The sequence below is a fragment of the Rhodotorula toruloides genome (genome assembly GCF_000320785.1).
Source record: "Rhodotorula toruloides NP11 unplaced genomic scaffold Scaffold3, whole genome shotgun sequence".
Taxonomy (NCBI): Eukaryota; Fungi; Basidiomycota; class Microbotryomycetes; order Sporidiobolales; family Sporidiobolaceae; genus Rhodotorula; species Rhodotorula toruloides.
The window spans coordinates 1,360,506-1,374,923 of record NW_015622963.1 but is presented as its reverse complement, the minus strand read 5'-3'; the positions used below and the strand labels follow the sequence as shown (position 1 = coordinate 1,374,923).

The following is a 14,418-nucleotide window of genomic DNA, read 5'->3' as shown; positions in this document are numbered from 1 at the left end:
GGCCGGCCAGCCTGGCGCGAGCGCGTTCGGAATGGGCGGCGTCCAGGGCGGCTTTGGCGGACCTCGTGGTGGACAGCAGCGTGTTGGTGGCCAAGGCGCCGGCGCGATGGGCATGAACCCGTTCGTCCGCTCGAACGGCGGCATGCAGGGACAGGGCGGCAGGAGGCAGCAGGGCGGCGGAGCTCAGCAGGGCGGACAGGCCGGCGCGGGCGGACCGAGTCTCGCGGGTACTGTCGTCGGCAACGAGTCGGACCCGAACTGGCGCGAGCAGAAGATCTCCATCCCGAGCGACATGGTCGGCTGCATCATCGGTCGTGGCGGCACCAAGATCAACGAGATCCGCAGGATGAGCGGTAGCAGGATCTCGATCGCCAAGACGGCGCACGACGAGACCGGCGAGCGCATGTTTGTCATCTCAGGTCTCCCCGAGTGCGTCCGGTGTCCCCTTACCAAGCTCATCCGTTCTCGCCTGACCATTCCGCGCGCTCGCAGGAACAACGAGAAGGCGCTCTATCTCCTTTACAACCAGCTCGAGTCGGAGAAGGAGCGTCGCGTCCAGTCGGTCCAGGAGGAGCAGGCTGCTGCTGCTCAGCAGGCCAAGGACGGCAACGCTGCTGGCGACGCCTAGACCTCCTTTCCCTCCCGCCTCCTCTTTCCTTCGCCTCTTTCTGTCTCGCCCAGCCAGTTCTCCGCTTGTCATCTCTCGCCTTTCCAAAATGTCTACACCAGCTCCGCCAAAACTCTCCTCGTCTCGTTCACATCTCCCCTCTCAACCAATCAGCTACTTTCTCGCCCTCGTACTCATGACTCGATCCCACCACCGCCGCCACCTCGCCTCTCGTCGACCGCCGTCCTCCGGTTCGACAACAAAAACCCTTCGTGCATGTGTGTGTGTGGAGTGTGTCTGTTGCGTGCGATTGTTGTGTGTGCGAGTAGTGCATCGCTTTCATTCGAGACCGGCGGGCGGAGAGGGAGGCAAAGGCGGCATTCTGCCTTTCGGTTCTTCCCGCTCCGTGTGTCGCCTCGATTGTAACAGTAGCCTAACCTAAGAGGACGCTCGACTGTGGGAGAGATGCGAGACGGATGGATGCGAGTTGCGAGAGGCTACAGGGTACAGATGCAGCGGAGAGGGAGGGGAGGACAAAGTCCGACAACAAACGGCGATTCTATCCCAAGGACCGGAAGAAACAGAACAGAAAGGAGCACATCCAACGCTCAGCGATCGAACAGGAAAGCCTCCACAGCTTCGTCGGGAGGCAACGGCGCGCTCGAAGGCCACTTGGTCCTCGCATGCGCCTCAGCGCGCCTCTTCGCCCGCGCTTGAGCCTCAGCCTCCATCTTCATCTGCAGATCCACGCCCCCGTTCATTTCCGCCCAGCTCTTCGAGAGCCCGCGCTCGTCGCACCACTCGATGAACCGTTTCCAGACGCCGAAGTCGAGATCTGGGTCCTCCGACTCGCGCTGTCTCTGGTAGGACGATAGCGCTGCTGCACGCTCGAGCGTCCGCCGGTTGCCGACGACGATGAGGGCGTCCCTCGCGCGAGTGAGGGCGACATTGAGCCTGCGCTTGTTGGTGAGGAACCCGATCGAGCCGTTCCAGTTCGACCGCACCGTCGAGAAGATGACGACGCGCTTCTCGCGGCCCTGATACGCGTCGACCGTATTGACCTCGACCTGCGAGACGGTTGCTGCACGGACGGGGCCGAGAAGCGTTCGCAAGCGGGCGGTAGCCGACGAATCGTTGAAGGTGTTGCGCACAAGGCGAGTGTGCGAGTAGTACGGGGTGATGATGCCGATGTCGCTGGCGTCGAGGTCCGGGTTCTCGAGGAGGAGGTCGCCGACGATGTCGACGAGAACCTCGACTTCGTCGCGGTTGAGCCACGACGTGCGATGCTTGGTCTCGCGTCCGTTGTGCGAGATGAAAGCGACCGAGTCGTAGCGCTGGTCGACTTCGGCGAGGTCGCCGTCGGGAAGCAGCTTCGTCAAGAGGAAGCGGGACTTGGGAGGCGAGTGGCGATCGAGGACCGTCTCGGCGTCACGGAGGGCGTCGAGGTAGAAAGACTTGTTCGGGAAGGCGGAGATGGACGGGCGCATGCGGTACTGCATGTCGAGTGTGATGGAAGGAATCTCTGCGCGGCGGAGTTATCAGTCAAGCGTGCGCTCGAATGGCGAGAGGAGCACGTACTGCCGGATTGGAAGAGACGCTCAAACAGACTGATATGCAGCCGCTCGCGCTCGGCTTCCTTCGACTGTGCGAGATTGATAGTCAGGAAACGGTCTGAGGAGGCACAGAGCAAGACGGACGCACCGGCATGACGGCAGGTAGCTGCTTGTGGTCGCCAATCAAGGTGGCGAGTTGCGCACCTTTCATCAGCGGAAGCAGCGAGACGGGCTGGAGCGATTAACACGTCAGCGGCGGACTCGAGGGTGGCACACGACGACTCACCTCGGTACACATCGCCGCCTCGTCGAGCAGCACAATCGGGAAGTCGACTTGCTGCGAAATATAGAGTGTGAGCTTGGGAGGAGCATGTGCACGGGAGCCTGCGAAACACACTATGAGCGCTTTCGAGTAGCCCGACCCCAAGGCGGTCGAGCAGACGACGTCCGCGGTGGAGAGCAAGCTGGCGTGAAGCTTGTGCTCCAGGACGACGAAGGCTCGGAAGGTCTTGATCAAGTTTTCGCGAAGAACGACTGGAGAGAAACCTCGGGTAAGTCTTCTAAGGCGTCTTTATCGGGACGAGAGAGGAACGCACGTCGCTCGACCTCGATCTTCCGCCGCTGCCCGTCCGTGATCTCCTTCAGATTGCGAACCTCCGCCTCGAACGCTTCGGAGAGCGCCTTCGCCTCATCGAGAGCGCCCTTCGCCGCCTCGACGCGCGGCCAGAGCGGATGCTTCTCCTGTCGCTCCTCGATCGTCCACGGCCGGCACGATTTGTCGACCCTAGGCAGCTTGCCGTGTCGCAGCGGGTTGAGACCAGCCTTGACGAGCGACTTGACGAGGTGGTCGACGGCGACGTGGGTCGGAGCCGCGAGGAGGATGGGATGGGGAACGCGCCATTCGAGCTTGAGCAGGGCGATCAAGCTGACAATCGTCTGCGACTTGCCGGTACCAGGCGGCTGTAAGAGGCGAACGTCAGTGGACAGCTTCGGTGGACGAGCGACGGAGATGTACTCACGCCCTGGATCAAGCTCATTCGCTGCCCGAGCGCCATCGCGATAGCCTTGGTCTGGCTGGGGTTGAGGCCGAGTTGCGGGTCGCCAGGCATCTCGATAGGGTCGTCACGCGAGTACCGCATGATCCACGAGTTGATGAGCTGGTTGTCGCGGAGCAGGGCGGACGGGATGGACGGTACGGGAAGCGCCTCGACAATCGGCTCGGGCGTGGTGATCGCGACGCCGTCTGCATCCTCGAACGCTCCTTCGGCGTACGTCACCGTCTTGGGCAGAAGAAGGTGCTTCGCGTACGCCTCGTCGCCTTCCTTCGGCACGATGAGCTCGCGAAGGTCCGTCCCACGCAACGACACCTCGTTCAAACGCCGAACGACTCCTCCCTGAACGACGTGCGTGAGCTGAGCTCTGCGAACCTCCTCATGGTTGTGCGCGCGCTGGAGGGCCGGGTCGTAGAAGAGGCTCTCGAGCGCCGCGTGTTGCAAGTCGATGCTGGTCGTCTCGGTGCCAATGTCGATTCTAGCGGAGCGTATGGGTCAGTCGACGCAGAGCACAAACATGACGAGCGCAAACGCACTGGTAGGCATCGTGCAGGTCCATCGGCCAGACGTCAAACTCTTCAAAGATGAGGACCAGCTTGTTGTCGCGGATCTCGAGGAGCGATCCCTGAACGTGCCACTTTGCCACTCGAGCCGCCGCCGGTGGTGGTCGCGGACCTTCAGCATCGAGTTCTTCGTCGCTGGCGGCCGAGATGCGGACGGGCTGGCCGGGACTGCGTGGGAGGTGAGGTGAGCGAGCAATCCACCACGCCTTCGGGCGCGAGGACGCACGTGAAGACGTTCTTGTGCCAGTCAGAGATGGGGCTGCCATCCTCGAACCCGAACTCGGCGACCATTCGCGCCGAATTGCCACTCCCACCGAAACTCGCTGCCTGCCGTCGCAGCCGCATCCGCTCGTCCGCAGTCAAAGACATCGCCTGGTTGACCTCGTCCTGGTTCGACGTCCAGCAGCCGAGCGCGCGAGCGATTGTGACGCCCTTGCGCTCGCGTTGGAGAGGAGTACCGAGACGTTCGAGCTTGTCGAGGTAGTGCAGCTCTTCGCACTCTTTCGAGAGCGCGATAAGTCGCTCGAACCTGAAAGACTGGCGTAAGCGCCTCACCGGGAGAGAAATGAAGGATCGGGCGCACCTCTTGCGGTACACCTCCGCCTCTGCCCACTCGCACCTGAACTCTTTGGGAGCGTGGCTCTTGAACCCCCACCGTTCTCGCCACTTGAACCTGTCGTCCTTCTCCTTGTCTATGTTGGCCGCCTCGATGCCGACGCCGACGAGACGGTTGTGCCCTTGTGCGAACGTGCTCGTGTCCTTGACAGAGTAGAGTGACGGAGGAGTCGAGTCGACGAATTGCCGAACGGGGGATGAGAGGCGCCAGTCGTAGCGGGAATGGAGAGGGTAGTGATGTGGTTGAGGTACGGGGTGCGCGGGAGTCGCGTCGTGGACAGGCAGAGGCGGAAGGTAGGGTCGAAGTTGGGTCGCAGTCTCGAGTTTCGGGGCTGGAGCGAGGCGGAGGTGGTTGCGTCGTTTAGCGGGTGGTCGGAGGAGTGCTGGTACGAGGTCGGGTAGTCGTCGTGGAAGAGGTCGGCCGTCGACGAACTCAGGCTCGACATCCGGTGCGAGGCCTGCCAGCGTCTCGAGCGAGACGTCGCTTCTTCGCGACTTTGGCTTGCGACGACGAGGTTCCTGCTTCCCTGGCTTCTGCGACTCCTGCTCCTGGTGCCACGACAGGATCTCCGGATCCACTTCGCCGTCGGCCTTGACCTTCTCCTCGTCCCACGCTGAGGACTTCCGCTGCTGCCATGCGATCAGTTCGTCCATGAACGCAGCTTCCGCTGCCTCGTATGGCGCACTGGACGTAGCAGTCTTCGCGATGTTCGCCAGGAAATCGTCCAGATCTGGCGAAGGTGCGGTGTGGGAGGGTCGAGGCGGTACGGGCGGTGGCGGCGGATTGCGCTCCCATCGTGTGACCGGATCGGGTGCCATGTGCGCATCTCGCTGCCGAATCCTGCTGGGCGACTGGACGGGCTGCGGCGGGCCTGCGAGAGGAGGGTAGTTGCTGCTGCCGCCTGCACGTCGATGGGCCGCTCTAGATGGAGTCAATGTCGTTGTAGGGCAGAGCAGTCCGCTTGATACGCTCCCTAGCCGCACTGGACGCATTGCCGGGGATCGAGGGAGGTGGCGAGAGGTTCGAGAGAGCATGGCGAGGACCCGCTGTCGGCTCGTGAGGGCGCGCCGGGTTGCCTGTGGCGTTACCGTCAGTACTTGAAGCTGCAGTGGACTTTTCGAGGCGCACGCACCCGTTGTCACCGCGTACTCACTCCTCGTCGAGATCCGCGACTGAAAGGAGAGATGAGCGGTCCCTCGCTCGTTCGAAGCCGTTCTGACCTGCCAGGCGCGTCCCACAAGGTCTCCACAAGCCAGTAGCAAGCAGCTCAAGCCGAAAGAGCGGAAGGAGTGAGCGGTTGTGGCCAGCTCCGTCTCCCGTTCCCCTCTTGCCTCCGCATCCACCCCTTGACACCGCTCGGCTCGCTCGAAACGCGCTCAGATCGATTGCTCGGCTTGTTCTACGGCGCACAGACCGCCCGCCTTTGTCTGCTTGCCCGCCCATCTTGTCGCGGCCGCGGTATCTCTCGCTCGAGCCGGGTCAGGTGGGGGAAGCGATGTCTGGCGACGACGGTCTCCGAGACGTTGTGGGCAAGTCGAGGTGCGTTGAGCAGTCACGCTTGTGCAGACGCGAGCTGACCGAGGTTCCGCAGCGTTGAGCGAAAGGTTCACTTCCCTCCGACTACTCCTTACACGCCGCTTCTCCTCCTCGCAGCGCCCAAGACCACCCTGTCCTCTCTGCCAACTGAGATCCTCGACCTTGTCCTCTCGCACCTCCCCCTACCCTCGCTCGCCGTCTGTGCCCTTCTCAGCCGATCATTCCTACCCCTCGCTCGGCAACACCTTTATCGCCTCCTTCCCCTCCGCAACCAGCGCAACGGGCAAGCATGTCCGACAGGAGCATCGACATTGGACGAACCTTCGACGGCACTCATCTCGACGCTCGAAGCGCATCGCGACACTCTCGCCCCGCTCGCACAGCGACTCGACTTCGATCTTCTGTCACACCTGCCAGCCGAAGAAGTCGCGACTATCCTCTCGCGGATCTTCGCCTTGTGTACGGGCATCAACGATGTTCGCCTCGGCGCCGGCTCGCATGGGCACGGGATGGGCTATCGCTGCCTGTTGCGCGCCCTCACCCTGCATCCTCCCGCGGCAGAACGGCTTCGCGTACTCAACATCGAGGAGTGTGCAGGCGCGGCACACACGCTCGCTCTCGTGCTACTCAAGGCGCGCGAGCTGAAGGAGCTGCGGATCGGGCAATTCTTGCTGGAGGATGAAGACTTGGAGGTCTTCTGCTCCGGGCAGAAGCCTGATTGCCAGCTGGAGGTATTCACCGCGAAGCAGCGGATCACACCCCTCGCATTCGACTTCTGTACCGCCGCATCAGGTGCGACACTCCGAACAGCCGACCTTCCCATCTGCGAAAAGACCGCGCTCGACCTCTCGCCCTTCTCGTCCCTCACCTCCGTCACGCTCTTCGTCTTCCTCTCCGCTGCACCGACACCGTTCTCGCCCTCGCACCCCTCGTTCGCACCGACCATGTCGCGCCTCAACCGCAACTTTGCCTCGACCATCGCCTCAGTCCCGTACCTCCAGCGTCTCACGCTTAAGGGCCTGTGGGACTGCGCGATCACTGCTCCACCGGGCGCGAGTGCGGCGGTCGATCTCGTTCGACACGCCGAGCTGCTTGAGGCGTTGCCGAATGAGAGGGGAGGGCTGGAAGAGTTAGTGGTCAAGTCGGAGCTCAACTCGATTGCGTTGACGAGGTGGCTGGCGAACGATGTGTGGTGGGGTGCGTATACGGTGGAGAAGGCTGAACGAACGAGTATTGGAGGAGAGGTGCCGGAGGACATCCCGGATCGAACGCCGTCGCCGCCTTTCCTGCGCAGACTGCCATGTCCCGACATCCCGCCCTCTTCGCCTCCATCCGTCGCATCTATCACGCCCTTCACCGCCTCTCCCGTCTCGTCACCCATCGCACAGACTCCCTTACCCTCTCGACCATCGACTCCTCTCGAAACCGTCTCCCTCCCTTCACCTCTTCCACCAGTCTCCAGCTCGACCGTCTCCCTCCGCCGCCTCTAGCTCTGGCAGAAGCAGACCTACTCTGCCGCTCGCCGACTCTTCCAGGCGAACGTGCGAGAAAAGGTGGATGAGGAGGCGAGGAACAGGGGCGTGCAGGTTGAGTGGCGGATGTATGAGAAGTGGTGAGGAGGTTGTCTATGACTAGTGAGCTATTCCTGCAATGTTGGCAGTGGTTGACCTCGAAGAACTTGCACACGATTTTGCGACTTGGGAAGGCCGACGCTTGCTTGCGCCCTCGACTTGCCGCTCTGCGCTCTCGCTCTATTCCAGGCTGATTATGCGCGCAAAGATCGCTGTCTAAGTTGCCCCGCTAATGACGATATAGAACCCTTACTTCCGACGAACCCTTCCCAACTCGACTTCCCCTCTCGCTCACAGCGTCTTTCACATTCCTCCGCTCGTCAGCGCTCGCTCCTTCATTGCCGCCCGGATCTGCGGACACCCCTCGCCGTCCTGCATCTTCCCGACGGCTTTGTCGAAAGCTGCGGCCTGCGCTGGATTGGTCAGGCCTTGCAAGGGCGCGCCTGCGACTCATCGCCGACGTTAGCGACGAAGTCGGAGTCGCAAGAATGGGAGAGTAGAGCGCACCGTTCTCGCCTTTGATGCGAAAGGCTTGGAGCTTGCCGTTCGACAGCTTGGTCAGGACGTACTCGACCTGCGAGCGACGAAGGGCGATCGGCGTCAGCGGGGTCTCGATAGTGTGCAATGTACCTCTTCGCCTTTGAAAAACGCAGGCGGGGCGAGGAACGTGGAGAGAACGAAGCGAACGCACCCGCTCGTCGGTGCAAGGCAGCGGAAGCCGCGTTTCTGGTCGACGCCAGTGTAGTGTGCGAATACTGCGTGATAACCTCGTCAGCTGACTCGACGCTGAAGCGGACGAAGGAAGCGCGGGCGAGTGGAAAGGGAGAGCGCACCGTCCAGCTTGATTTCCTGGCTGTGGTCGTCGACGATGAACCCGAAGCCCTGTCGATCCTCACCTGGTCAGCCAGCGTCTGGAGCGAGCAAAGGGGAACTGAGCACACACCTTCTCGACGTCGAAGAACTTGCAAGTCCCAGTCGACCAAAACGCCTCGCCTTCCTCGAGCAGTTGCGAGGCGGTCTTGCCTGTTGTACTGAGAGCGGGAGGGGCGGGAGATGCGGCGACGGGAGGAGAGGGGAGAGGAGGCGGAGGGAGCGGGAAGTTCGATGCGGCGAAAGGAGGGGCAGCGGGAAAGGTGAAGCCTGGCGGAGGAGGCGTGTGAAGCGGGAACGGAGCGGGAACGGAAGCACAAGCAGGCTGCAAGGGCACAGGAGGCGGTGCGTAGAAGCGGAACGGAGTAGACGAGAAGCCAAAGGGCGAACTGGGAGGAAAGTAGCCCAAGTCTGGCGAATACGCAGGAGGAGTGCGAGAAGAGATGGGATAGATCAATGGTGAAGACTCGTACAAGCCGAGGCCAGACAGTGGAAAGCAGGTCTGGGACGGAGCGAAGCCAGACAGAGCCGGGTCGACTTGCCAGTTCGTCTCGAACGGATTTTGAGGAGGAGGCGAGTACGGCTGGAACTCGTGCTGCCACAAAGGCGGAGAATACGGTGCCGAATCGCCCACGTCAGGGTGGCTGTCAAAGTAGACGAGCGGCGAGACGACGCTCTGGAAGCCTTGTAGTCCAGTCGGGCGAGGCGAAGGAGGAGAAGCAGGGACGGTCAGTCCCGCCGCGTGCGTCTCGAAGGCGTCGGGTAGGAAGCAGCTGCTGAGCTGCGGAGGAGACAAGTCGAGCGGGGGAGTCGGACTGCGAGACCCGGCGAGCGAGTGACGGCGGGTGCGGGTGGGAGTTGCGGAGTCGGACGAGGGAGGAGAGGGAGGAGCGTCAAAGGGCCGGTCGAAGCCGGTCGACGTCTTCGGGGAGCTGTGGGAATGTAGGACGTCGAGCGAGGTCAGTGTCGACATCAACGATGTGGAGACGAGCGAACGACTTTGAAGCGGAGAAGGCGTACCTGTACGAGGCAGAGCGAGCGCGGGTCATCGTCGTGATCGGCGCGGTTGTCAGTAGACGAATGCGAGTCGACGTTGCGAGTAGAGTGAAGGAGAAAGAGAGGCAAAGAGCGACGTCGAGCGCAAGTCGACTCCCGCCTCGTCGAGTTTCGACCGGTCCACACTGCGGCGTGCGGTGACTTTGTCGAGGACAGGGGCAGCGTAGCACGTGAAGCTTTGAAGCGTCGAGGTGAGCTGGATGGAAGGTGAACGAACTCGAGTGCGAGCGTGCTGAACGGGCGAAGCAGAGACCGTCTCCTCGTCCTCTCCCCCGGGTCGCCTTCCTCAACTTCGCCTCCGCTCCGTTCGGCTCTTCAACCGGGTATTTGCCACACAAACCTCTCAGAGATGAGAGCGAGACTTCTGCGGGCGGAACGGCCCAAGTCCGCCCTCGACTTCACCGCTCACAGCGACAAGTCCCCGTTCTCTGCTCGCACTCTCGCTCAAACGCATGTACTCCCTCACTCTTCCTCACGAGGACAACGCGCGCGTGTGGAGTCAAACCGAATTGCACACGAAACGGGGGAGTAACCTTGAGGAGTCCTAGGCAGCAAGGAGAGAGAGAACAACACGCTCGGGGGGAAGGGGGAGGGGGATCAAGCGATGACGACAAGCGGGGGGAGAGAGGCGTTGTTCAGACACGACTGGCTGCTTCGTATCCGGAAAGGCGTGTGGAATGCGAGGTGGGGAGGGAGCGGGAGGAGAAGCGTGCGAGGGACAAAGTCCGCCCGTTTACTTCTTCTTGCCGGCAGCCTTCTCGGCCGACTGCGCGCGGGAAAGAGGGCGAGGGTGTTAGCAAGCTGTACCAGAGAGCGAGGAAGGAACAGAGGCGGAGGGGACGAACCTTGGTGACTGCGAGTGGCGAAGGCGGTGACGATCGCGACGACGACAGCGAGGCGAGAAAGAACGGGCGATGAGGCGGACGAGGTGACAAGAGAGCGAGCGAGGCGACGGAGAGCGAGCGAGGGGGAGGACATGGTCAGCACGGAGACTTGGGGCGTGGACGTGAGAAAGACGCACCCTTGCCACCCTTTCCGTCCGTCTTCTCGACCGCCTTATAACGAGAAAGCAGCGTCAGTATCGCTGAGCTGTTGAAAAACATGCGAGAGAAGGAAGCGGGAGAGGAGACGCACCTTGATGACACCGACGGCAACGGTCTGGCGCATGTCACGGACGGCGAAACGACCGAGGGGAGGGTACTCGGCGAACGACTCGACGCACATCGGCTTCGACGGAACCATCTTGACGATGGCAGCGTCACCCGACTTGATGAACTTGGGCAGGTCCTCGACCGACTTGCCCGAGCGGCGGTCGATCTTCTCGAGGAGCGTGTCGAACTTGCACGCAATGTGGGCCGTGTGGCAGTCGAGGACGGGCGCGTAGCCGTTGCCGATCTGGCCGGGGTGGTTCATGACGATGACCTGGGCCTTGAACGACGCCGCCTCCTTGGGCGGGTCGTTCTTCGAGTCACCGCAGACGTTGCCGCGGCGGATGTCCTTGACGGAGACGTTCTTAACGTTGAAGCCAACGTTGTCTCCGGGGAGACCAGCCTCGAGCTGCTCGTGGTGCATCTCGACCGACTTGACCTCGGTGGTGACGTTAGACGGGGCGAAGGTGACAACCATGCCGGCCTTGATCGTGCCGGTCTCGACACGGCCGACGGGCACTGTGCCGATACCGCCGATCTTGTAGACGTCCTGTGCGAGCGCCGAAGACGAGCGTCAGCGAGGAGGGTCACAAGCGAACGAAACGACCGCGCGGACGCACCTGGAGGGGAAGACGGAGGGGCTTGTCGGTGGGGCGCGAGGGGGGCTCGATCGCGTCGATGGCGTCGAGGAGGGTCTTGCCGGTGACCTCGCCCGACTTGGTCTCCTTCTTCCATCCCTTGTACCAGGGCATGTTGGTGGTCGGCTCGATCATGTTGTCGCCGTGCCATCCCGAGATGGGGACGAAGGGGACGCCCTTGGGGTTGAAGCCAACCTTCTTGATAAAGTTGGACGTCTCCTTGATGATCTCCTCGTAACGGGCCTCCGAGTACTTGGTCGTGTCCATCTTGTTGATGGCAACGATGAGCTGGCGGACACCGAGGGTGAAGGCGAGGAGGGCGTGCTCGCGGGTCTGGCCGTCCTTCGAGATACCGGCCTCGAACTCACCAGTGCCGGCGGCAATGATGAGGATGGCGCAGTCGGCCTGCGAGGTACCGGTGATCATGTTCTTGATGAAGTCACGGTGACCCGGGGCGTCGATGACGGTGATCATGTACTACGCACACAGAACGAGCGTTAGTATGCGAGTCGCGAGTGGAGACGGAAGCGGGCGGCGAACGAACCTTGGGGGTCTCGAACTTCCAGAGAGCGATGTCGATGGTGATACCACGCTCGCGCTCGGCCTTGAGCTTGTCGAGGACCCATGCGTACTTGAACGAACCTGACAGAGACGGAAGCGAGGCGAGCGAGGTCAGTCGAGGTGCTCGCTGGCGACCGAGCTCCACGTCACCCCGTCAAGACCTCAAGACGAGACGAGCGACGGCGCAGAGTGCTCGCGCGCTCGAAAAATTCGACTAGCTGGACCACGACTCACCCTTGCCGAGCTCAGCAGCCTCCTTCTCGCTGTGGGACGAGAGCGCGAGGGTCAGCTTGGGGTCCGAGCGGGCACGAGGCAGAGAAACGATTTTCGACGCACAACTTCTCGATGGTACGCTTGTCGATACCGCCGCACTTGTAGATCAAGTGTCCGGTGGTGGTCGACTTGCCGGAGTCGACGTGGCCTGCGCGGGAGCAACGGGGGGAGGTCAGCTCGACGTCCTCCTCCTCGCCAGACTCGCCTCGACGATGCTGAACGTACCGATAACGACGACGTTAACGTGTCCCTTTTCCTTTCCCATCTAAGAGGAGGAAAGAAGGAGGAAAGAGAAGGGAGGAGGAGGGAGGGGGGATCCCCTTCAAGTCAGTGACGGTTCGAGGTGGCGACGCCGTTCGGGCGCGCTTGAGCGCTGGTGTGATGTCTTCCCGTGGTCTGTAGAGGGTGTACGCACTTTGAATACGAGTGTAGGTGTGAGATGCGAGGGTGACTCGAAGGTGAAGAGGGAAAGAGACGAGCGGGCGCTGGCTTGCAAGCCCTCGCGCGCGCACAGTCCAAGCTCAGAACTCATTACAACCATGCGCCATTACAACTTTGTATTCAGCTCATTACTGCCCGCTCTACCCGCTCCGCTTCCAGACTCTAAACCATCGCCACTCGCACTCCGCACCACTCACACGACGCTGCGCACCCGCAACGCTCCTCAAACTCTTCGCACAGCTCACCCTCTCGCTCCTTGCCGCCGATGCTCGCTCGCCGTCTCTTCTCCTCAACGCCATCCCCTGCTCTTCTCCGCTCGTCGTTGCTCCGCTCGAAGACAGCTTGCGCGGCTTCTCCCTTCCTCGCTGCGTGCTCCGTTTCGCTGCGCTCGGCATCCTTCGGGCTGTATGAAGGTACTCGCGAGGTTGAGCGGAGGCGCACGCCCATCGCCCGTCGCCACTCGTCTGTCCTCCTCCTCGCACCGCAAAGCTGCTCTCTTATCGCCACCGACGCTGCGTAGGTCCCTCGCTATCTCCCCTTTACATGCATGGCGTCGATAAGATGTCGACGAGGTTCAGAGCGAAGTCCGTCAGCTTTCCGTCGCTGCGTCCGCTTACCCTCGTTTCCCTCGACTTCCTCCTCGTCGTCTCTCGTCGCGCCTCCCGTCAGAGCCGCCTGCAGCGCTCCCACATCGCCCTTCGGCTGCGGCAGAATCGGCAGACTGATCCGCCGCGACATCTGAGCTTGCGAATGGGCGACGGGCGGCGCTTGACTGGCTGGCTCTCGTTCCGCTTTCACCGCTTCCTTCGCTCTTCACACGATTGCGCATCGTTATTTCGTTGAGCGTCACTTCGGAAGCGGCAACTTCGCGCGAAACCTTTCGAGGTGTCTGCTGCTACCGTCACCTTCGAGTCAACCGTCGCATCTCACACCTACACTCGTATTCAAAGTGCGTACACCCTCTACAGACCACGGGAAGACATCACACCAGCGCTCAAGCGCGCCCGAACGGCGTCGCCACCTCGAACCGTCACTGACTTGAAGGGGATCCCCCCTCCCTCCTCCTCCCTTCTCTTTCCTCCTTCTTTCCTCCTCTAGATGGGAAAGGCAAGGTACCCGTACCGAGGTGACGTTGATCCGATGACGTCTCTGTCAGGGACATCCGCCGCGGCAACGTCTGCGGTGACTCGAAGAACGACCCGCCCAAGGAGGCGGCGTCGTTCAAGGCCCAGGTCATCGTCATGAACCACCCCGGCCAGATCGGCAACGGCTACGCGCCCGTCCTCGACTGCCACACGGCCCACATTGCGTGCAAGTTCGACACGCTCCTCGAGAAGATCGACCGCCGCTCGGGCAAGTCGGTCGAGGACCTGCCCAAGTTCATCAAGTCGGGTGACGCTGCCATCGTCAAGATGGTTCCGTCGAAGCCGATGTGCGTCGAGTCGTTCGCCGAGTACCCTCCCCTCGGTCGTTTCGCCGTCCGTGACATGCGCCAGACCGTTGCCGTCGGTGTCATCAAGGTGCGTCTCCTCTCCCGCTTCCTTCTCTCGCATGTTTTTCAACAGCTCAGCGATACTGACGCTGCTTTCTCGTTATAAGGCGGTCGAGAAGACGGACGGAAAGGGTGGCAAGGGTGCGTCTTTCTCACGTCCACGCCCCAAGTCTCCGTGCTGACCATGTCCTCCCCCTCGCTCGCTCTCCGTCGCCTCGCTCGCTCTCTTGTCACCTCGTCCGCCTCCTCACCCGCTCCCTCTCGCATCGCTGTCGTCGTCGCGATCGTCACCGCCTTCGCCACTCGCAGTCACCAAGGTTCGTCCCCTCCCCCTCTGTTCCCTCCTCGCTCTCTCGCACAACTTGCTGAAGCCCTCGCCCTCTTTCCCACCTGCAGTCGGCCGAGAAGGCCGCTGGCAAGAAGAAGTAAACGGGCGGACTC

General features: G+C 62.0%; 6 protein-coding genes across 6 annotated transcripts in view; 3 read left to right on the top strand and 3 right to left on the bottom strand.

The window, feature by feature from the left end:
• RHTO_05101 (KH domain RNA-binding protein) overlaps positions 1-628 on the top strand; it is a gene marked incomplete at both ends in the record, with an annotated part of 1,703 nt that extends 1,075 nt beyond the window's left edge. The window contains 2 exons of the mRNA XM_016418764.1: positions 47-429; positions 493-628. Coding sequence (XP_016276040.1) covers positions 47-429; positions 493-628 — 519 coding nt within the window. The remainder of the gene's footprint in view (positions 1-46; positions 430-492) is intronic.
• A 587-nt stretch (positions 629-1,215) lies between these two features.
• On the bottom strand, positions 1,216-5,209 carry RHTO_05100 (DNA helicase; the record flags this gene model as incomplete). Its single annotated transcript, XM_016418763.1, has 10 exons — positions 1,216-2,129; positions 2,186-2,249; positions 2,309-2,392; positions 2,447-2,497; positions 2,558-2,694; positions 2,757-3,120; positions 3,180-3,690; positions 3,749-3,943; positions 4,002-4,304; positions 4,359-5,209. 10 exons carry the CDS (start codon positions 5,207-5,209, stop codon positions 1,216-1,218), a joined length of 3,474 nt encoding a protein of 1,157 aa, XP_016276039.1.
• Positions 5,210-5,886: 677 nt separating this feature from the next.
• RHTO_05099 (F-box domain containing protein) lies at positions 5,887-7,417 on the top strand (the record flags this gene model as incomplete). Its single annotated transcript, XM_016418762.1, has 2 exons — positions 5,887-5,930; positions 5,983-7,417. 2 exons carry the CDS (start codon positions 5,887-5,889, stop codon positions 7,415-7,417), a joined length of 1,479 nt encoding a protein of 492 aa, XP_016276038.1.
• Positions 7,418-7,801: 384 nt separating this feature from the next.
• On the bottom strand, positions 7,802-9,417 carry RHTO_05098 (Cold-shock protein, DNA-binding domain containing protein; the record flags this gene model as incomplete). Its single annotated transcript, XM_016418761.1, has 6 exons — positions 7,802-7,941; positions 8,006-8,072; positions 8,129-8,253; positions 8,332-8,380; positions 8,442-9,300; positions 9,389-9,417. The coding sequence occupies 6 exons, from the start codon at positions 9,415-9,417 to the stop codon at positions 7,802-7,804; spliced, it is 1,269 nt and encodes a 422-aa protein (XP_016276037.1).
• Positions 9,418-10,157: 740 nt separating this feature from the next.
• RHTO_05097 (elongation factor EF-1 alpha subunit) lies at positions 10,158-12,309 on the bottom strand (the record flags this gene model as incomplete). The annotated part of the gene is made up of 9 exons (XM_016418760.1): positions 10,158-10,190; positions 10,270-10,277; positions 10,446-10,479; positions 10,559-11,122; positions 11,193-11,687; positions 11,755-11,852; positions 12,006-12,034; positions 12,108-12,192; positions 12,270-12,309. The coding sequence occupies 9 exons, from the start codon at positions 12,307-12,309 to the stop codon at positions 10,158-10,160; spliced, it is 1,386 nt and encodes a 461-aa protein (XP_016276036.1).
• A 1,274-nt stretch (positions 12,310-13,583) lies between these two features.
• On the top strand, positions 13,584-14,406 carry RHTO_05096 (translation elongation factor EF-1 alpha subunit; the record flags this gene model as incomplete). Its single annotated transcript, XM_016418759.1, has 5 exons — positions 13,584-13,597; positions 13,642-14,005; positions 14,085-14,118; positions 14,287-14,294; positions 14,374-14,406. 5 exons carry the CDS (start codon positions 13,584-13,586, stop codon positions 14,404-14,406), a joined length of 453 nt encoding a protein of 150 aa, XP_016276035.1.
• Positions 14,407-14,418: the final 12 nt, after the last annotated feature.